The sequence below is a fragment of the Schistocerca piceifrons genome, chromosome 2, assembly GCF_021461385.2.
Source record: "Schistocerca piceifrons isolate TAMUIC-IGC-003096 chromosome 2, iqSchPice1.1, whole genome shotgun sequence".
NCBI lineage: Eukaryota > Metazoa > Arthropoda > Insecta > Orthoptera > Acrididae > Schistocerca > Schistocerca piceifrons.
In genome coordinates, this window is record NC_060139.1 from 1,129,277 (window position 1) to 1,150,192 (window position 20,916).

Sequence of the window (20,916 nt, forward strand, 5' to 3'; positions counted from 1 at the left end):
TATTATTTTTCTGTAAGCTTTTTGTGGCATTCGATGTATATTTTTTAGCTCCATTGCCGTCTACAGTTCGAATGTTGGTACACAATCATATACTTTTTAGATCGAGTAATACCAAGTGTAGGTATTTTACGTATCTAAAGCTTTTATGCTGGTTGATTAAGAATAAACAGTTTATTCACACAGGATTTTCCAACCCTAAATCCACCGTGGTGTTGAAGTTCTCTTATTTCTGCGTCAGTTCTTTCCGTCACGATTCTTTCATAAAGTCCATCTGACGGAGTAGTTGCACTCAGCTCTCAATAACTTCTTGCACACATACAAAGTTTCTGTCTGCTCCTTTCTATTCTGATAGTAACGGTTCTCCATATATACGTGTGGTATTTAGATTAACAGATCAACTCACTGACTAAAGGAGTGAATGTAAATACGTTCAGTAAAAAAAAAAGTATACGGCAGTTTAAGACAGACAGAAGTGTAATAAGTAATAAGTGTAACGACGCTAAATCGAAATACCAAACCTTAACCGTGAAGAGATGAAACTGGAAACAGCCATCGTAAGGGCAGATTCAGCACACAGAAACAGTCAAAATAAATTTCAGAGAACATAAAATCAAAGGTGTCAACATTAAATGTGCAAGGGGAATTTCATTGTCAAGTAGAAAGTGGAAAGAACACACTGAGGGCCTCTGCTAGGTGTTTTTTGGTCTTTAGGAAGATATTACCAGTTTCAGTTTTTGAGATAAGAGTTAAACGCAATAAATGTTGGTCACTAGCTGGTGCGCGTGACAGTCAGTGACGGAATATTTTTTTTCTTTTTTTGCCAAAAACTGTACTTTCCTATTAAAACTAGCCGTCACGTGAAACATGTGATGAGCAGCAAATGTTTGTGCTGACACCAACACTGCTTTGGAGAAACGAAATCTCAGACATATACTAAAACAGTAGAGAAAATGTCCCTGATGGGCCTGTGTGTGTGTGTGTGTGTCTCCTGTATTTGACACTTCTAATTTTTTCCAGCCCAGAGGTTCGCGCTGATGGAGACCAAGGTGGTGCTGCTGTACCTGGTGTCCAGGTTCAGCTTCCACGTGGTCGCCAAGACGCCGGTGCCTCTGCAGATCCAGCCAAACAATCTGACACTCTCTATCAAGGGTGGCGCCTGGGTCGGCGTTCGGCGAAGATCTTAAGGAAAAATGTTCCTACACTTCATCATACAGAAGAGTGAGAGGAAAGGAAATCTGATACTTCATTAAATTTTAGTGGCAGTCCGCGTATTCGACAATCCAGGGCGTAATCCAAATCACAAACGTACATCAGGCGAGGTCAAAACCGTACTGCTCAATGGTGCATAAGTAAAGGCTTCAGATTTTTTATTCGTGTCAAAGGCATCAATTACAAGAGAATTAAAAGAAATTAACAGTTATAAAACATGTAAGTAGACAGTGGACATTAACATGTAAACATGAAAAAGGACAAAGAAATCAAGAACTAACTTGTTTCGGTCTAAACGTGAGCTACATTCAAAGCATTACAGTTAGCACACAGTTAGAAGTAACTGTACATAAATGAACATTCATAAATACACTTAAGTAAAGACTAACACACATTGAATTAAATTGTCTTCGCTCAGAAACGGGCAACGTCCAGTGCGCTAGAACTGGCCAGCATCAACTCTTCTTCGGTCCACGATGACGGGCACAGACGGCAGTTGCGCGGGTGAGACATCGTCTGCTCCTCTCCATTCTCACAAGTTAAGGGTCCTCCAGCTTATCCCCATTTTTCAAGAGTTTTCTTACACCACTCAACAGCAGTTTGTAATCTGCTGAGGGACTTCCAGGTACACCAGCTCTCATTGTCACCGGGAGGTAGTTCTTCTTTTGGTTGTCTACAGCCTACAGGAGCAGTCTCTACTCTCTTTCTCCATATGTCTAGCCTTTGGTTTGTGTTGTTGTTGTTTACATAGAACCTTACTAAACTTTTTCTGGACCTCAAGTGAGACAGTGCTGGCGAATGGCCAAATAATGGGTGAGTGTCAGATGTCAAGGCTCTATGTCCTTCTGCTTGAGCAGCTGCTTGACGCCTGATGTCGGGCGGAGATATATCTGATAGACGATACAGGCACCCAGTGATTACTCGGCACGTCTCATTCAAAGCGAAGTCCACGGGCCTAGCATGGCAGGAGTTATGCCAGACAGGCCCTGAATACTCGACCGCAGACTAGCACAACGCCAAAGCCCAAATCCGAATAGTGACTGGCTGTGCAATCCAGTTAGATGCCCTTAGTTTTCCTATAATATAATTCCTTGCGGACACTTTCATTTTGGTGTTCTGACAATGCGTTTTGAACGTTAGGGTCTAATCTAAGGTCACCCTAAGATAGTTTGCGGAAAATGAATGTTCAAGTTGAGTGCCATTCCATGAAATATTTAGTTGTTGGTTGGTATGTCTGTTTTTTAGGTGGAAAGGACAGACTTGTGTTTTCGTGGGGTTAGGCCTTATTATTTTTGTAGAACCGTCCTAGTGCTTCCAGTGCTTCAGACAGCTTATTTTCGGCGCCATGGAAATCCTTTCCCTGGATGGGTAATGCGAGATCATCCGTATACAGAAAACTCCTTTTGTACAGCGGGAGTAGTTGATCATTCATATAAATATTAAAGAGTATAGGGGCCAGAACACTGCCTGTTCCCCTGCAGTCTCCATCTACTGCGCCGTTTTTGAAATTCCACGAAAAATCTCCTGTTGCTAAGGAAGTTGGTCTTGTTGTGGCACAGTCTTTTCCTCTGCACAGTCTGATTCATTCTTAGTTGAAGTGTGGTAAGTCATGGACGTATTCAGTAGTGCTACGTTGACTTGTGCTTGTATCTGTTAAGTAAAGGGTATGGTAAGAACAGGAAGGACGAATATGACGTCTACATTGAAAGGTGAAATGAATATGTATGTATTGCATAATGTTATTTTTGAAGAGTGGTAGTCTGAGGTAAGATAGAAGCATTGTGCAACTAGGAACAATTATTGTCAGCTAGTTAACTTACTCACAGCTCAGAAATAGGCCACCACACTTCCTTGAGTCATGCGTCAACATAATTATTGCTTAAGCTGTTTGACGCTTATAGAAATTCTATATTAACATTGGATCGTTTTTAAATCACTGTTCACTTTGTTAAGCGTAGTATTTCTCAGACCAATGCTATGTTTTAAGACCATGCGAAGTTTCACTCTATCTTTTTGAGTATATACTTCATTCTAAAATCGTTGTCTTGGAATATCGTTTCATAGGAATAGCTACTCTCACCACCTCACTGTTTATCATTATCCATTTCCGTATGCAACAGTTTTAATATATACTTACAAACAAAAATCCGGCTTAGCCGCAGCCTGCTCGCTGTTTGCTGTTGTGCTTTCGAGAAATCTGCAACAATATTGTCAAGACCCGAGGTAAGTGGAAATTTTGACAAGGGTCAGATAATTGTTTTACTTCAGTTGCGCATTTAACATAAAGACAAGTTGCATTCAAATCAGTTACAGTACAGTTCATATTAGGTTCTTTTTAGTCAAAGTTAAGCATATGAGTTTAAATTGGAGAACCGTTTGTGAGGACATAATTTTTGGTAATACGTAGATTTTATGGAGTGGGAGGTAAAGATGGGCTAAATTCCATACAGAAATAAAATATAGTCGGGAGGTCACATATGTCGATATTTCTGCCAGTTACTTCGTTGGTTCTTTTGGTACGAAAAGCTACTGCCAAAACAGTATCCAAACCTTCTGTCAGAAATTTTCTACGGGAAGATGGTCACATTTATATAGTCATTTCCGACAACGGTCCACAATTTCGCTCAAATATTTGGCACGCACTTCACGACATCACAAAATTAGACCCATCTCTATGTTACACTATTAGCCTCAGTCCAGTCCTTACCATACCCTTTATGCCCATAAATTAACCAGCTGTGCAGAGTATATTGTCATCGTCAGCACCAGACTTGGGACAAACACATTCACACATTCCGAGATATCCTTAATGAGTTGCCACACGATTCTAAATCGTTATCTCCGTTACTTACACTCAAAAATCAACAACCACAAGATCGTATCAGGGATTTAATACCATTTACAGCTTCAAAACCATTACAACATAAGGAAGCAGTAGATACAGCGCTAAAAACACATCAGAAAGGCTGTAGAAAGAAGAAAGAAATCTCAGTAGGGACAAGTAAGCATCAAATAGCTATACGTTGGACACAAAATTCTGGTAAAATCTCACTCTTTATCTTGTAAAACCAATTCTTATATAGGGGGCCTTACAGGATACGAACAATTATACACGACAACGTTGTGGAAATTGAACCGATTCAGGCACACAAGAGCAAGGGACTTCATCATGTCTCACATATCAAACCATATGTAGAATACTCCTACATACTAAAGTTAGACCCAGACGAGAGAACTACGTGTCACCTGTTACTACAGCGCACAGCAACAGTTAGCGGTAAACAATGTTATTGCATCTGATGCCAGATCGACTCCCGTCGCGCAGCAGGCAACTTTTGACAAGAATCGGGCGACTGTCTTCGAGCAACAAACTTCATTTATCGTTCAACAACTCGAGCGATTTGCTGCCATGACGCATACGCTAAACAATCTGCTATGAACGTCGAAATTTCACGTAGAGACTGAATAAAAGTAAATAATTTCTAATAAAATGAACATTTAGATTATTTTTTAAACCAGTTCTGAGATGTTACACAGGTAGTCAGCAATGTGTTGTTCACTTGAGAAATACATTTATAATAATACAGAATTTAACACAGTCTACCAATTTTGATGACAGATACAGACTGGTTGTGAGATAGTGATGCTGTGTGTACGGAAATGTAATATTTACAATGATAGCTATGAAGTGTCCTTTATGTGGAAATAAGTGGACGAAATCAGAGCAGGGAATTGTTATTTTAAGCTTATATTGAGGCGAAGACAGTGAATATGATTAATGTTGTAATAGGATAATGAAATTTATGTTGGTAAGGTACATGAGATGACAATTATGAGATTTATGATGCATATTGCAATAGAATGAGGCAATGATTATGATGATTAATGTACAGAAAGAGTGAGTGAGCAATGGTTTGGCCAAAGTGAACCTTTTTCTTGTTATAGTTCATTTTATGCACTGTGAATGTATTTCGTGTTTATAAGCATAAAAGGCAAGTTTTTGAAAAGAAGTAGCTAGATGATAATAGTGAATGAAGGTAACGTGACTTAAGACAACGCAGTTGCTTCTTTGATGTGGAGCTTATAATTATCTGATGCAAATTATCTAGGAAAGGAAATTATCTAATCCTTTTACTAGACATATACTGTCCTTTTTTTCATCATAGCCACACAACATGTAACAGTTATACGTTTCAATAATTCGAGGAGTGTATATTTTTGTCCCCATTTGTCCATGGAAAATATTTTGCTAAGTTGTGGTTCAGTTTTGATTACTGCTCTGTAGTGTAACACACTCTTTAATATATGGTAGCTCGATGAATTTCATGAGATTTGTCTTTGTGGTAGGGTCTATTTTCTTGTTTATATTACTGAATAACCTTACTTTTTCTGATCTGTAGAACCAATCTGCCCTCTCTTTGTCTGACAGATAAAGATTACTATATGAAACGATGTCATAATAATCGAAGTGTTTGGAAAATTTTTGAAATGAAGTTGACATGGACAGTAAGAGAAAAGACATTCAGGAAGTGTATGGGATATTAATGAAGATTTTCTTTTTCTTTACTTTTCAGCTTTAGTCTCTTTTGCTATGGGATAGGGTTGGATTCTATTACATCTATTTTCTACTAACTTGTATGACATCATAGACTGTCTTCTTGTCTTTACATATGATGTAACGTAATAATACGCACTGCTTTAGCTTCAGGAATTTTCAGGGTGTATTTGCCTTTCATACTTATGTCATTTGTTGTTTCTTCATCATGCATATTCTCTGTATACATTTTTACTGTAGAATGCAGCGCCATCAGCATTATAATTATGTTAAATATAGTAGTGCTGGGAGCTCTCATAAGTCATTTACGGTTTATAAGAAATCATAAAAGATGTATAAGGAGGAAAAAAAGAGAAAAAGGGAAGAAAGAGCAAAGAAATAGTTACAAAAATGAAATTTGGAAATTGTTATGTATGGAAAATATAACAAATGATTAGGTAGGGCAAAGATGACAAATGGTTAGGTAGCACCATGGAGCTAAATAATACGAACTTATGAGAATGTATGAAACATATGACAGAAAGAAGTAAAGAGTACAGTAAAGAGTGGTATTTGTTGAAAGTTTGATGAAATTATAGGGAACAGGATTAAAAGGTGCACAAATTAAAGAATGAAATATAACTAGATAGCATACTAATTATGACCATTTTAGGTATAAACATAGACTGACGTTTGACTAACTGCACAAGGTATTCTTTGATGTCAAACTTGATTACTACCTAATCCATGTTTTTCGTAATTATCTATTTGTGTTCTTCATATATCTGTGGGTGGGACCACTATCCTTATGAGTTTATTTCTTGTGGGTAATCACTAACATTATGTGTCTCTTTATACCTTATTCCCTATATTTTGGTGCATTTCATTGATGTCCAAGCAAACATATTAATTTGAATAGAGTTAGAATCTTCTGTAGGATCATTCTGTACAGTTATCGTAATTGCTTACTACTAAACCTTTTACTGCTCACTGTTTCACATGATTTACTTGTCTGATGTTTCTGTTATCCATGATTGTAAAACCATGACGCTAGTTTTTTCTTAATTTTTTTATAGACATAGAACTCTGTTATTGCCATTATACTATATATACATTCCATGTATACAACGATGTAAAATCTTATTACGCCTGTCTTAATATAGGTAACTGTATAGTGTAAATGTAACAAATTGTAACTAATCGACCATTCACCACAAATGACTGGGACCTGCTAGGGCAGAAGAAATACTTCTACTGATTATACGCCAAAATACTCTATCATATGTTGGCATACTTCACTGATACAAGCTGCAATTGACTTCAAGTCTTCGACATTACAAGATGGCTTTGGAGTTATCAATGGAGCTACAGTGTGATTCAAGCAGATACTATGACATTATATTGTTTATGCGTATGTGGGGTTGTCAGCTGAGAACTGTGTTTAGTCTCACTGATTGTGAATCTGCTTCCACAAAAGTCGCACAACACTGACATTATTGCAACGAGCTAAAGAAAGTTTGGTCGTTTCTAACAAGGACACGCTTCTGCCTACTTTCATTATGGAAATTACCACTGCCATATGGCAGTGTGCCTCAAAAATGTAGACCTTGTATGATATAGACACTCTGACCTACTTCCTGTGCGATACCAAAACAGTGTAGATCACAAAACTACTTCAGTACAAAATGTGTCATATACACTATCAAAATAACTGTGTGCAGAACGTTTCATGGACATTATAAAAAAATTAATAATCTACTGGTGGTGAATTCTATAGATTAATCATTCATATGTTCTTGAATTTTGTATCAATTTTTTACTTATAGTTCTATAATTCATATTCTTGTAAAACTATTCTCCTCTTTGTATTGTTAACAAGTTTTCAATATTCATATCCATAATTTTGTTCTCGTCCCATCCCTATTTGGAATGACCCTCAGACCAAATTCTACTGGGGGGGGGGGAGGTGGAGGATATGTTAGATGTTTGTGCCATTTTGGTTTTTTGTATGTCATCGTTGAGCACATCAGAGAGGGAAGAAGTTACGTTACTGTTAAACAATCTTTGGTCTTGTTGTGGCACAGTCTTTTCCTCTGCGCAGTCTGATGCATTCTTAGCTGAAGTGTGGCAGGTGATGGGCGTATTCAGTAGTGGTGTGTCGAGTAGTGATTCTATCTGCCAGATAAATGGGATCTGAGTGGGGTACTGTCAAGTGGGGGGTGCTCCAGGGATCAGTGTTGGGGCCGCTCCTGTTCCTTATTTATATAAATGATATGCCCTCTAGTATTATGGGTAACTCCAAAATATTTCTATTTGCTGATGACACTAGCTTGGTAGTAAAGGATGTCGTGTGCAACACTGGCTCGATTTCAAGTAGTGCAGTACATGACCTCAGTTCATGGCTTGTAGAAAATAAACTAACGTTAAATCACAGAAAGACTCAGTTTTTACAGCTTCTAACACACAATTCAACAAAACCTGACGTTTTAATCTCACAGAACGGGCATATGATTAGTGAAACTGAACAGTTCAAATTCCTAGGTGTTCAGATAGATAGGAAGCTGTCGTGGAAAGCCCACGTTCAGGATCTTGTTCGAAGACTTAATACTGCCATTTTCACTATTCGAACGGTATCGATAGCGAGTGATACTTCGACACGTAAATTAGTCTACTTTGCTTATTTTCATTCACTTATGTCGTATGGTATTATGTTTTGGGGTAACTCTTCCCATTCTAGAAGGATATTTTTGGCTCAGAAACGGGCGGTTCAGGCAATAAACCTCTTGTCGACCTCTGTTCACGAGTCTGGGTATTTTGACATTGGCCTCTCAATATGTATATTCCTTATTGTCATTTCTTGTTACCAATATTAGTTTATTTCCAACAATAAGCAGCTTTCACTCGGTTAATACTCGGCAGAAATCAAACCTCCATTTGGATCGGAGTTCCTTAACTCTTGTGCAAAAAGGTGTGCAGTATACTGCTGCATCCATTTTCAATAAGCTGCCACTCGAATTCAAAAATCTTGGCAGTAATCCACGCGCTTTCAAATCGAAACTGAAGAGTTTCCTCATGGGTCACTCCTTCTATTCTATCGAGGAGTTCTTTGAAAAATTAAGCTGATTCTCATTGTATTGCTGATAGCGTTTGCTTAAACTTATGGACTGATTTTCTTTCAGGTTCATGAACATTTATTTTTATCTGTTATTACTTTTATGTTGTAAATTCATGTACTGACACGTTCCATGACCTTGGAGATTTGCTCCTCAATTTGGTCCTACGGAACTTGACATGTAAATAAATAAAAAAATAAAGAATGTGGCAAATAACAGCAAGGATGAATATGACGTGTTCATTGAGCGGTGAAAGGAATACGTATTTCGAAAAGTATTGTTGTTTTTGAAGAGAAGAAGTTTGAGGAAAGACAGCAACATTGCACAGCTAGGAACGATTATTGTCAGTTAGTTAACTTGCTCAGACCTGACAGAAAGACTACCCCACTTCCCTGAATCATGCACCAACATGTTAATTGATTTATCTGTTTGATTTTTATTGAAATTCGCTGTTATCAGTGCATCCTTTTTAAGTCATTGTTCACTTTCTTAGGCATATTATTGTTCAGACCAATGCTATGCGTGAAGATCACGCGAAGCTTTACTCTGTCTTTCGAATACATATTTCATTCTAAAATCGTTTTCTTGGAATATCATTTCATAGGAATAGTTACTCTCCCCACCTCACAGTCTATAATTTCGCTTTACCTCATGCAGTCGTTTGAATATGTATTTAGAAACAGAAATTTTGCTTAGCCACTGCCTGCTTGCTGTTTGCTGTTGTGCTTTCGAGAAATCTCCAACAGTATTGTCATGACTCGACATAAGTGTAAATTTTGTTTAGAGTCAAATAACTGTTTTACTTGAGTTGCGCATTTGACATAAAGACAAGTTGCATTTAGATCAGTTACAATACAGTTCATATGAGATTCTGTTTAGTCAAAGTGTAGCGTATGAGTGTAAGCTGGATAACTGTTTGTGAAGACTTCATTTTTGGAAATACGTAGATTTTATAGAGTGGGAGATAAAGTTGGGCTAAATTCCATACAGAAACAAAATATAGTGGGGAGGTTATAGATTGACTTTAACGAGTCAGCCGCATTTCTCCACCTTCTGAGGCCCACGAGAAAGACAGGCCACACCGCATACGTCACAGCGCGTGACACGGGGCTCACGAGAAATACAGATCCAAGCAACAAACTTGTGACGTCACACTAGTCGGATTTTCCACTACACTTCGCAAATACTCTGCTCCATTCAGGGGCTATGCGAAATGAATATTTAATTGAATAGGTACCCACAAAATGTCTTAACTTCGTCATGTGCTATCGAGAACTTCGATGCATTTATAGAAGGCGCAGTCAATACTTACTAAACTCATCTGACGTAGTTACTCCCTTCCCGTCGGAGACGGCTACTGGCGCACTTATGACCAGCATTTTGAAACCATTCGTGGCAGCGTTAACGGAGGGGGAAAAGACCTAGAGTTACTTCCTGTAGGATGGACCAGCTGCCCATACCGACGGCAGAACCTTAGAGCACATTTCCACAATCTGCACGCCTGACAGTGTCTTTAGCAGAGGTCAGTCTGGTCGTATCCCTAGCTAGCCACCCAGATCATTTGATCAGTCAGTGTGGAGCCCTCCGCTCTGAGGCATATTGCAACAACGTTCATAGTGTGCAACAGAATATTTCCGATAAGACTGCATCAATTCCAGCAGTCCAGCCTTCAGCAGTTGGCTAACCATGGCTGTAAAGTGCCAAGGGATGAATGGTGGTCACTTTCAACATATGTTATACTCAGGATAGTAATGTATTTCTTTCCCTTTGTATCTGTACTCTGGAACTGTGTTCTTTGGGCCACTTTTATTTACCACACACTGTAGTCACTGCCAAGTGATTAATGCATACTGTAACCTGCAAGACTCCTGTCAGACTCTACTGGGTCAGATCAGCAACACAGCAAATTCCACTTCACTACGGACATAGGAAAGAAGGGGTCCTGCCTTTCCTCGATGTGAAAGTTAACCGAAAGCCTGATGGTGAAGTGAGGCAGAAAGTATATAGAAGGCACACCACCACAGATGGATACTTACATTCATTCTACTCCTATCACGCTACACAGAAAAAATGCGCCCTGCACACTTTATCCAAGAGCGTCCACAGGATTATCGATGAAGAGCATCGAAACGCTGAACTGCAAAACATAGCTCTGAGCACTATGCGACTTAACTTCTGAGGTCATCAGTCCCCTAGAACTTAGAACTAATTAAACCTAACCAACCTGAGGACAGCACACACATCCATGCCCGAGGCAGGATTCGAACCTGCGACCGTAGCAGCAGCGCGGTTCCAGACTGTAGCGCCTAGAACAGCACGGCCACTCCGGCCGGTGAACTGCAAAACCTCATGTCTATTTTGGAGCCACTGGGTACGGCATCAAGACGACAGACAAAACAATGGCGATAGAAGATGCAGGCAGTGCAAAAGGAAGCTAAAACAATTGCCGTACAACCATATGTTCAAGGTGTCACTGAACTTGTGGGCAAAATTCCCCACCAAGCAGGTATCAAGCCGATTTTTCGAAGCAGCAGCAGAATAAAAGACCTTTTGGCTCACCGAAAGATGCAGTTGACAGGCTGCATGCTGCTAGAGTTAACGAAATGGGGTGGGGAGTGTGACTAGAGCGTGTAGGCGAGACAGGACGGTCGATCAGCACACGTGTATCTCAACATGAAAGATATATTGGACTAAGATAACACCCCAACTGAAAATTTGGAAATTTATTGATAGGTCCTATGGCATGAAACTCCTAAGGTCTTCGGTTCCTAAGCTTACGCACTACTTAAGCTAACTTAAACTGACTTAACGCTAAGGACAACACACCCATGCCCGAGGGAGGACTCGAACCTCCGACGGGATAAGGCGCTCTGACCGTGGCATGCCGCCTTAGACCGCGCGGCTACCCCGCGCGACCACACGCCAAGACGGCGGTGACAGGACACCAGGGTGAGTGCGGAAGGAGAATAGGGGGGCGATGTAAATAACCGAGCGACCCTCCGACGTGGGCGAAGAGGCCGGGTACAGGCTTCTGGCGCCTTGGCTGCCAGCAGTAACGCTGAGGAGGGCAGTTCACGTGAAGCGGCACAGGTGGGCGAGCAGCAGACCCCAGTGGCCGCAGGTACTAACAGTACCGACACGCCTCAGGCGGCATCAGGCAGCAAGTAGAGGGCGCTACACCACACCTGCCGACCGTTTCTCATTTGCCTGTCCCCACCAGTGGCAAGCAATAACGAATAACGCAAACACCAATCAAGAACGTCAACTTCTACCAATACAATGAAACAAGGCAAGCACCAATAAATGACGTCTAACATTCGTTCCCCTCTTTATCAGTACCCTATAAGATTACGGTAACAACTTCTTTCACCAGTATATAAGAACAAAAACCTCTCTCATTCAGCAATTACTCAAAACATTGTGAGGCAGGCCATTTGAAATAGTTCGGTTACGTACCCCCCATCCATGACGGCATGCCACGGTGTACCTGTCACTATATTTTCGATCCAGTCGCACACCTGGTTACGCACCTCACAGGAAAGTACGTTGATGAGTCTAAGCATTATTATTACCTGCTCAAGAAGAGGTTGGTCCGCCCTTGGAATGCAATACACCAGCGATTCTCGATGGCATGAACTCCATAAATTCTCAGTAGATTTCCAGAGATGCACCAGGTGTCTACAAACAAGTCGTGCAAATTACTGGCCGGTGGTTTGTGAGCGAGTAGCTGGCACCTGGTGCCGCCCCAGATGTCTTCTTTCGGTTAAAGGTCAGGTGAATTTGGTGGCCAAGACATCAACGTGAATTCACTATTATGCTCACCAAACTATGGTAGTAACATCCTCGCCTTGTAACTCGGACAGTTACCACAGTGGAAGATTCCGCCACCGTCGGGGAAGTCATCAAGCAAGAAGGGACGTAAATGGTCCGCAATACAGTAGTGTTCACGTACTCCACAGCAGTCATGGCGCCCCCGATTACTGCCACAGTCTCATGAAAGCCAAGGTAAATGTCACCCACAGCATAGCACTTCTTCCAGTGTCCTGCGTCCATGGCTCGGTACATCTATTGAGCAGCTGGATGACGTCCTGTCCGTACATGAGCATCGATCTGTTGCAAAATTAAACTTCATTCATCCAACACGTTTTCATTCATATGTGGTAGAATCTTCATGATCCCGTGCCCAATGCAGTAGTAATTGACGATGTCGTTGGGTCGACATGGAAACACTGAAAAATAACTGTTGTTTCGATTAATGTGTTGTTTCTCTCTAATAAATTAAGTAAGGCATGTAATATTATTGGGCTTTCCGTCGTATGAAAGGCATTTACCTAGCTGTGTATTAAATGATCATCTTATGAGATGAGACCTATTCTTTGAAAGACATTTGTTTTATATAATTTACGTAACTAAAGATGCGCATCTAGCGCGAACGCTAATACATCGGTTACATAGTCAAAGAAACATTTTAGCAGAAGCTGAACTGAGCGTTCCACTTCGATCTAAATAAAAAATATGACGCTAAAAACCTATGTAGATCTTAAGATTTTATCGTAGTTCTGAAAGAGTGAAGAAGGTCGTCTTTAAGCCATAAAAGTGAGCGGTCTTGCCAGCCTGCAGACAACAGTTATTAATAAATAAAATTGAAGTAATTTATGTTCGATTCTGTAAATCGGCAAGTCATTGTTATGAAGGTGTTGAACGGTCCAAGAATTGTCTCGAAGGAAGGAGAAAAGTAATTACTGTAATTTGTGACAAAAACGTGAACCAAGAAGCTAGCACAGGACAGGCTGAAATCTGATCGTACCATACTGTTAGAAAAGTACTTGTGTAAGTTACACTGTTTATAAATAAGCCCTAATTTGCTAGTGACAATTGTTTGAATATATTTAGTGTTTAGCAGATTTCTTATTCTACTGTTTTCCTTTTTTTTACCTCCATGTCATATTATTTTTATAAATGTCAAACATCCTTTACTACAGCAGAGAATACTGCGGCATCCTGGTCGTAGACAGAAGGCCGCTCCTTGTCTTCTATACCACTCATAGCTGCCCCATTCATTAATGATTTGATTTGCAAATGCAATTTTTTTATTGTTCATTGTTAAAGGTCCCTTAGGTAATTAGAAATTTCATACTGATTATGTAAATAAATCCGAGTTGTTCTTTTCCAAATAATAGAAACCTTTGTGTAATCAAATACTAGCCTCCTTCTGACAACGATCAGGAGCCGACAAGAAGACGGACGTCTTCGACCGCTTTCGTGTCTCCTGTGGCAAACCTGTGCCAAACTGGGAACACGACATTCTAGTATGAATCACAATACATATATAATTATCAGATTAAAATTGAAAAATTGAAATACATTTAATTTAATTTATTTATTTATTTATTATTTTATCATACTAGAGTCACCAATACTTTTTCAAACAATTTTTATCGTTGAGCTCCGCCCGATGCCTAACACGGTAGGACCCTAATCATGTCACTCCTTTTTTTCCCTCTTACCACTTACCATCCTGGTGCGTGTGAGCGCATGACAGTTTGATTGAAACAAATAAATGGATACATTGAAATCATGGTCACCCATGGACAGTAGGAGTAGTGTAGGGTAGTACAAACTTAGCCCGTTAAGTAGATTTAAGCAAAGGGAAACAGGGACCAAAGATAGACTAACTTAAGAGAGTAGGTGCTGTCAGTTTTGTCAGTGCAGAATGGACACCCCTACCACTCAGTTTGAATAGGCGGGCGGTTGAGCAGGAAGGGGGACCATGTCAAACAGACGGGGGCTGAGGTGGAGACGGAACGGAGGCAGTCGAGGTGAGCTGCTCGTGGATTGGTAAGAAAATATGTAAGAATGTAACATTTTCTTGTTAAAAGTGGTCACAGCGGTTGTGTTAGAATCAATTTAGATGAGAAAGCTTTCACTGAAGTTTTAATTAATATTAGTTTGATGAATTTCATTGCAAAAGTTGTGGACTTCAATATGAGGCCATACGTAATGTGAAACATCAGTTCACGGTCATACTAGTATTGCAAGTTTGTGCGAAACCTCATGCTGTTGCTAAAGCGATACAACTTTGGTTAATTATATCAAGAAATTAAAATTTCTCTTTATTTCTCGTACATCGTCGTATGTTGGTGCCATTTATTTGGGAGCTGCCTAACATGCCGAAATATCGATGTTATGTACTACCACCAGTGCTTAGTAGTCTATGGAGTGAATAGTTTACAAGCATATAAATTTTGTGTGGTAATTTTAGTGGACTTTGTTGGGTTTCTTTACGACTAGAGTGCTTGTGTGTGTGTGTGTGTGTGGGCTCATGGTTCCACGATGTACTTCTTGCCATCGTAAGTTAGTTCAGTCCATACTTTAAAAACATTTCATTACTATGGCTGCCCACTCAACTCGATATTATTCAAGTGATCTACGATTTGTATGGGCATTTGATTTAATTTAGAGCGTATTCTGTGAAACTACTATTTAACCACGTGGCTACGCCAGTGGAAATTAGATAGAATACCTGTGTAATGTACCATCTTCCGGCAATATTTAACGCACAACGAAATCACGGAAAGTAATATGAGTGAATTTACAAACCCTTTATGTGGGAATTTAATTCAATATCACTGCGTTTCTTAGTGAGTTGTGTCTGATCACATGGACATGCTTTCGGTATCCTAGACCTCTGCTCCCCCTCCACTTTTTTGACATTATTTCACGATTTCGTTGATTAATCGGTTCTTAGAGAAAGATATTGGGCAATAGATATAAATTTTGTAGAGAAATTTTCGGATTTGTAGAGATTTTTCTTTATGTTTTGTGTTCACAGACGTGTAAGTGATGCGTGCCATTCAACAAGATTAAGAGAGTACTAGTGGCCCGATTTATATCCCGACTGAACTCATTAGGTCAATGTGACGTTAATTATTCCTGGTGGGGTGTTTGAGGTAGGAAATTCTAAAAATCTGGGAGAGGTTTCATTGTGATTTGGGTTGAGCAAGCATACTGGACATAAGCGACTATATTGCATTAAATACTGATGTGAACAGAACTGACAGTGTGCATTTGTGAATCAATTTGATTTAAAGTAATACATAGCCATTGAGGAGAGGTAAACGAGATGAGACAAAAGAACTTTGCTTAAACTGCTGACCATCTTTTTGCATATGTTTGTAGTACACAGGATGGCTTGGGTTAAATGCATGCAAGCGTATGAGAAGTGCGATGTTTCATGATGATATTGTCTAATTCATAACCCTTCTCGTAATAAGGATTCATGTGTGATAGTAGATAGTAGTATTGAGACCATACCGATAGATTGTTACCTGGACTTCCACCCACTGTGGAGTCAGATACTGACAGTGTGTGAATTTCGTGTTTTTCTTGCTTTGAAAGAATGAAACTAAATACAGATCTAGAATAAATCCTTGTTTCGATGGTATTCCACTTCATCCAGTATCAAGAAAAATAATTTTATCCAATTATTGTCGTTACATTTGATATTTCTTTACGCTGTTCTAATAATCTAGGAGAGAATGCTATTAAAGGCATGCTATGACAAATTTAAAAAAGGAAGTATTACGAGCTCTCGTAGAGAATGTTTTGTGCCATGGCCTCTCGATCTTTCTCTTGCGTTATCCGTTGCTATGTTTTGCTACATTAGTCAGTTTCTAAATGTTTACTGACGATTCAAATAGACCAAGGTCGTAAATAAATTATCGGGCTCATTAATTGAACTGTTGAAAGACCAGTTGATAACCATGGGACACAACGCGCCTAAATATTAAGAGCAAACCTATCAGTGTGTAAAGATTCAGTGATCTATGAACAGATAAACGAAAATTAAGACATACGGTTAAGATACACGGCTAACCTTGCAATACGTAGGGTCGTCTGGTGCGGAGGCCCGGTCAAAAACGCGTCCTGGACAGTGAGTTCCCAAACACTCGTGCCCGCACCAGCATTTTATTGTGGCCAGATATGTAACAGATCACCGCCTATCTTGTTTTATAGAGAGGGCAAGCCTCCAACCTCTGTCCTTAATCAGAGCAGCCTATATCTGTGTATTTCCCTATTTGCGGCCCGTACCTTCGCTACAATGATTCCCCATTTCTTACTGCTCGAGCTATATACTGGTACTTTCCTGACGGTGTCATGTGACTGCACGTGACGCACTGTTCCTCAGTGTCCCATTCACCAGTGGATATAACATTTTAGCTCGTCAGCGTATTTTTATCAGAAAACGTATATGTGGTACTGAACCAAGAAACATTTCGAATGTCTAGAAACGCTGAAAAATCTTGCTTTCTTGTAACCGTGGCACTGATGATGTTATATCTGAAGAGAGCGAGTTGAGTTTCTTAAAATGGTTACTTTGGGAAACCATGCTCATTTCCGAGGAGAAGATTATCTTGCTCCAGGTAGATAGCAATATTTGACCTAAGAATAAGGTTTCCATGGCAAAAAAAGTCCTGGATACGGAGAACCTAAGACACCAACAGCAGCCAACTGATTCACATGTGCAAGAGACAGAATAACACCACGTACAGAACGCCCCTGATTATCAAGTGCGAGACTGACTTTTTGCGGCATCTCTGCCGGTTAGACGATGACCGCTGTAGGTGGGATCATTGGTTGACTCCGAAGAAACAAAGTCACCAGCTGAGAAACCGGCGCTGCCCGGATATTTATTTATACCGCTGTTCTATTAGTCCATCTCATCCTCCATCGTTTCTCTGTGCAACTCGTCTTATCCCTCTCTCGGTCAGTCTTCCCCTCCCCCTCTCTCTGTCCACTCTTTCCCCTCTCCTCCTCCCTCCTCGTTTCTCTATTTCCTCCTCTCTCCAACCATTCTCTTCACACACCTCTTCTCCCTCCTTTCTCTATCTATCCCCCTGTCCCTGTCCATCATCTCCACTCCTTCCTCCCTCTTTCCATCTCTGCCATCTTCTCTCTCTATCAATCTTCTCCACCTTCCGCTCTCTGTCCATCTCCTCCTGCCCCTATGTCTGTCCGTCCCCTCCTACTACTATCTACGCCTGTCTCCTTCTTCACACTCTCTCTCTGTTTCCTCGTCTCTCTTCCCTGTCCACGTTATCACACTCACCCCAGTAGTAGGCTGGTGGTTCTTAACCCTACAGTATTCTTTCCAAGACTGTAACCAACAAGTTTACAATATTTTATTGAAATCGTTCCAAGCGTTTAGGGTACGCTTTTTACCTGTAGCTTTCCTTGCATGTGAAAATGTCAAATACGTTTCACAAGTACTTATATTTCGCGTGTATCTGTCCACATAGTTCACCTGTATGTCCAGCGAGTTTCGGCCTGCAGTTTCATTTTCACGCAGCTTAATGTTTTTGAAGTCGTATCTCCTGAGCTATGTGCTGTACAAGGATATAATTTTGCAAGCTATATGTTCCTACTGTGTGCGAAATGTGTTGTGTAAAGAGTTAGTAGTAAAGAAGTAATAAACTAAAACGCCAAGCATGAGGCAGTAGTTTGTCACGCATGTCAGTGTCTATGAACTACGTGTCGTAAAATGATATATTTTTCTATATAGATTCAACAGCATATATGGATGCTGCCTGCGAAATGTTCTGCGAATAGCATTGGTAGCGAAGAATTAAGAGATTTTTATAATTTGTCATGCATGATGTGGCAGTTTTTAAGGTGTCTCAGTATTTGACGATATCATCTCCTGAACTATATGTCACACAGTGATATATTTTGTATGTAAATTCAACAGCGCATGTGGATAACGTCTGTGAAGAATGTTGCGAATAGGGTTAGTAGCAACAAAGTAATAAATTGAAAGGCCTTGCGTGATGCGGTGGTTCTTTTTTTAAATTTTTAGTGTTTACGACGTCGTACCTCCTGAACTAGTTGTCGTAAAATGATGTAATTTTCTGCTACATCGTTGGTACACGAGAATACTGTCTGCGAAATATGTCACCAATACAGTTAATAGGAAAGAAGTAATAAATGTAAACGTGATCGTTCATGTAGCAGTTTTAATGTATAAAAGAGAAAATGTAGAAAGCGACACTTTTTTTCATCATTTTGTGGTGACCGTCAGAGAGAGAAAGTTTCGTAAAGGTTCGAAATTATGTGTAATGTTAGCTGCAAGTCTCTAAGTTCTCTCATCCTCAAATACTGGATGACTAAAGTGTGGGTACACTCGCATTGTGGACTGCTCTGTTTTTTTCACTCCCACCCCTTTGATATGCGAGTGGCTCTTAACTCCACATTGATTCTTTCCAGATAGTAAATGATACGAACATGTGTACCAAGTTTGGTCGAAATCGGTCCAGTGGTTTAGGAGAAGATGTGCAATATACATAGTCCTGTACATACTACGGTATATTGATAACGCAACTGAGGAAGACATGACTATAAAAGTTGAAGATGTCCCTGTACATACATCCACATATTTTTATAATTTGTTTGGATTTTGTTGATAATGGTCATGTTTAAAATGACTACCAGTCTGAACTGTGCTGATACATACAAAATGCTCGTCTTTTCTAGTGGAAAACGTTAGCAACGGAATCTCCTTTTCGTTTCTGTGTTTTAAATCGCGGCCTTCCTCTCCATCCACTTGCCGCTCCAGCCTCTCTCACTTAAATGTGTCTTCTTCCCGTTGTTTCTCTAGTTTCCATTCGTCATCATCCTTCTCTCATTCTCGTTTCTCTTCTTCGTAGCGTTTTTCTTAGGAAACTGTGTTTCATCTGTAAAGGACATCCCATGTAGGACACTAGTCCGACCATTCTCGAGTACTGCACCATTGTTTAGCGTCCGTACCAGAATGGACTGAAGGATGAGATCGAAGCAGTTCAGAGGCAGGCTGCTAGATTTGTTACCAGTAGATTCGAACAGAACACAAGTGTTACACAGATCCTTTGGAACTCAAATGGGAATCCCTGCAAGGAAGGCGACGTTCGTTTTGAAGAACGTCGTTGAGAAAATTTAGACAACAGGAATGTAAAGCTGACTGCAGAACGATTCCATTGCCGCTAACACACATTTCACATAAGAACCGAGAAAGTAACATAGCAAAACTGAGGGCTCTTACGGAGGCATACAGAGGGTCGTTTTTCCGTGCTCTACGGGTGAATGGTACAGGACAGGAAATGAGTAGTAGCAGTGTGGGATACCCTTCGCCATGCACCGCAGGGTAGCTTGTGGAGTATGTATGTAGACGTAGATGTACGCCTGTTCCAGTTTTTAACACGGTAAGCTAAAAAATTATGTGTGGTTTTCTTTAGAAGGACGTTGCATTCAAATAGCTAGTGGACTGTGCAACATGTGGCAGATTGGATCTGTGCAATGTTCTTACATAACGAACTCGTACGAAATCAAGTTCCAGACACTACAATGTTAATCAACAACTATCGCTTCTTGCACTCGTATCTATATAATAATGTGGTACGAAACACACACACACACACACACACACACACGCACAATTGGAGGTGACGGGTAGGGGGTGGGGGGGAAATCAAGTATCATTAACTCTATATGTAATTATTGTGGAAGCTTGTAATCTGTAATTTGTGTCCTAAGAGAATACGAAATGAAACATAGGCACATAATTAATCAATAAATTAAGCTTTGCAGAATCCGTGATAGTTGTGCTGAAAATACAGGAAAGAGATATTGATTCATAACCAGCACTCATTTTGATCTCCATGAAACATTGGCTACTCAGGGCGATCCTGCACTGCCCGTTTTTGCAATATACCAAATTTAGGTCCTTCTCTGAAACAATGCACACAAGAATTCCACTGCGCTTCCTAAAACTGTAACGATCACAGAATTCAGTAAAGCTGCTGTCAGACTTCGATACTTCACGGAATGTGTGACTTTTAGCCACGAACGGTAGAAGGCGTTGCTCGGTTGTGCAGGAGAGTCCCTTTCCTATCCTTCCGCGGACTGCGTTGCACAGCGTCTGTCATCGAGCAGTGTGTGGAGCGGCCTTCCCTCCCCTCCCCTCCCCTCCCCTCCGCCTCCAGACACTTCGGCCTCTCCACAACAACAGCCACTCCCCCACCACCACCA

The 20,916-nt window shown here is 40.3% G+C and overlaps 1 protein-coding gene across 1 annotated transcript in view; it reads left to right on the forward strand.

The window, feature by feature from the left end:
* The window catches only part of LOC124776054 (cytochrome P450 9e2-like), a 63,947-nt gene extending 58,728 nt beyond the window's left edge, over positions 1-5,219 (forward strand). Inside the window, exon 7 of the mRNA XM_047250896.1 lies at positions 1,018-5,219. Within this exon, the coding sequence (XP_047106852.1) occupies positions 1,018-1,184 (167 nt within the window). The 3' untranslated portion in view covers positions 1,185-5,219. The remainder of the gene's footprint in view (positions 1-1,017) is intronic.
* Positions 5,220-20,916: the final 15,697 nt, after the last annotated feature.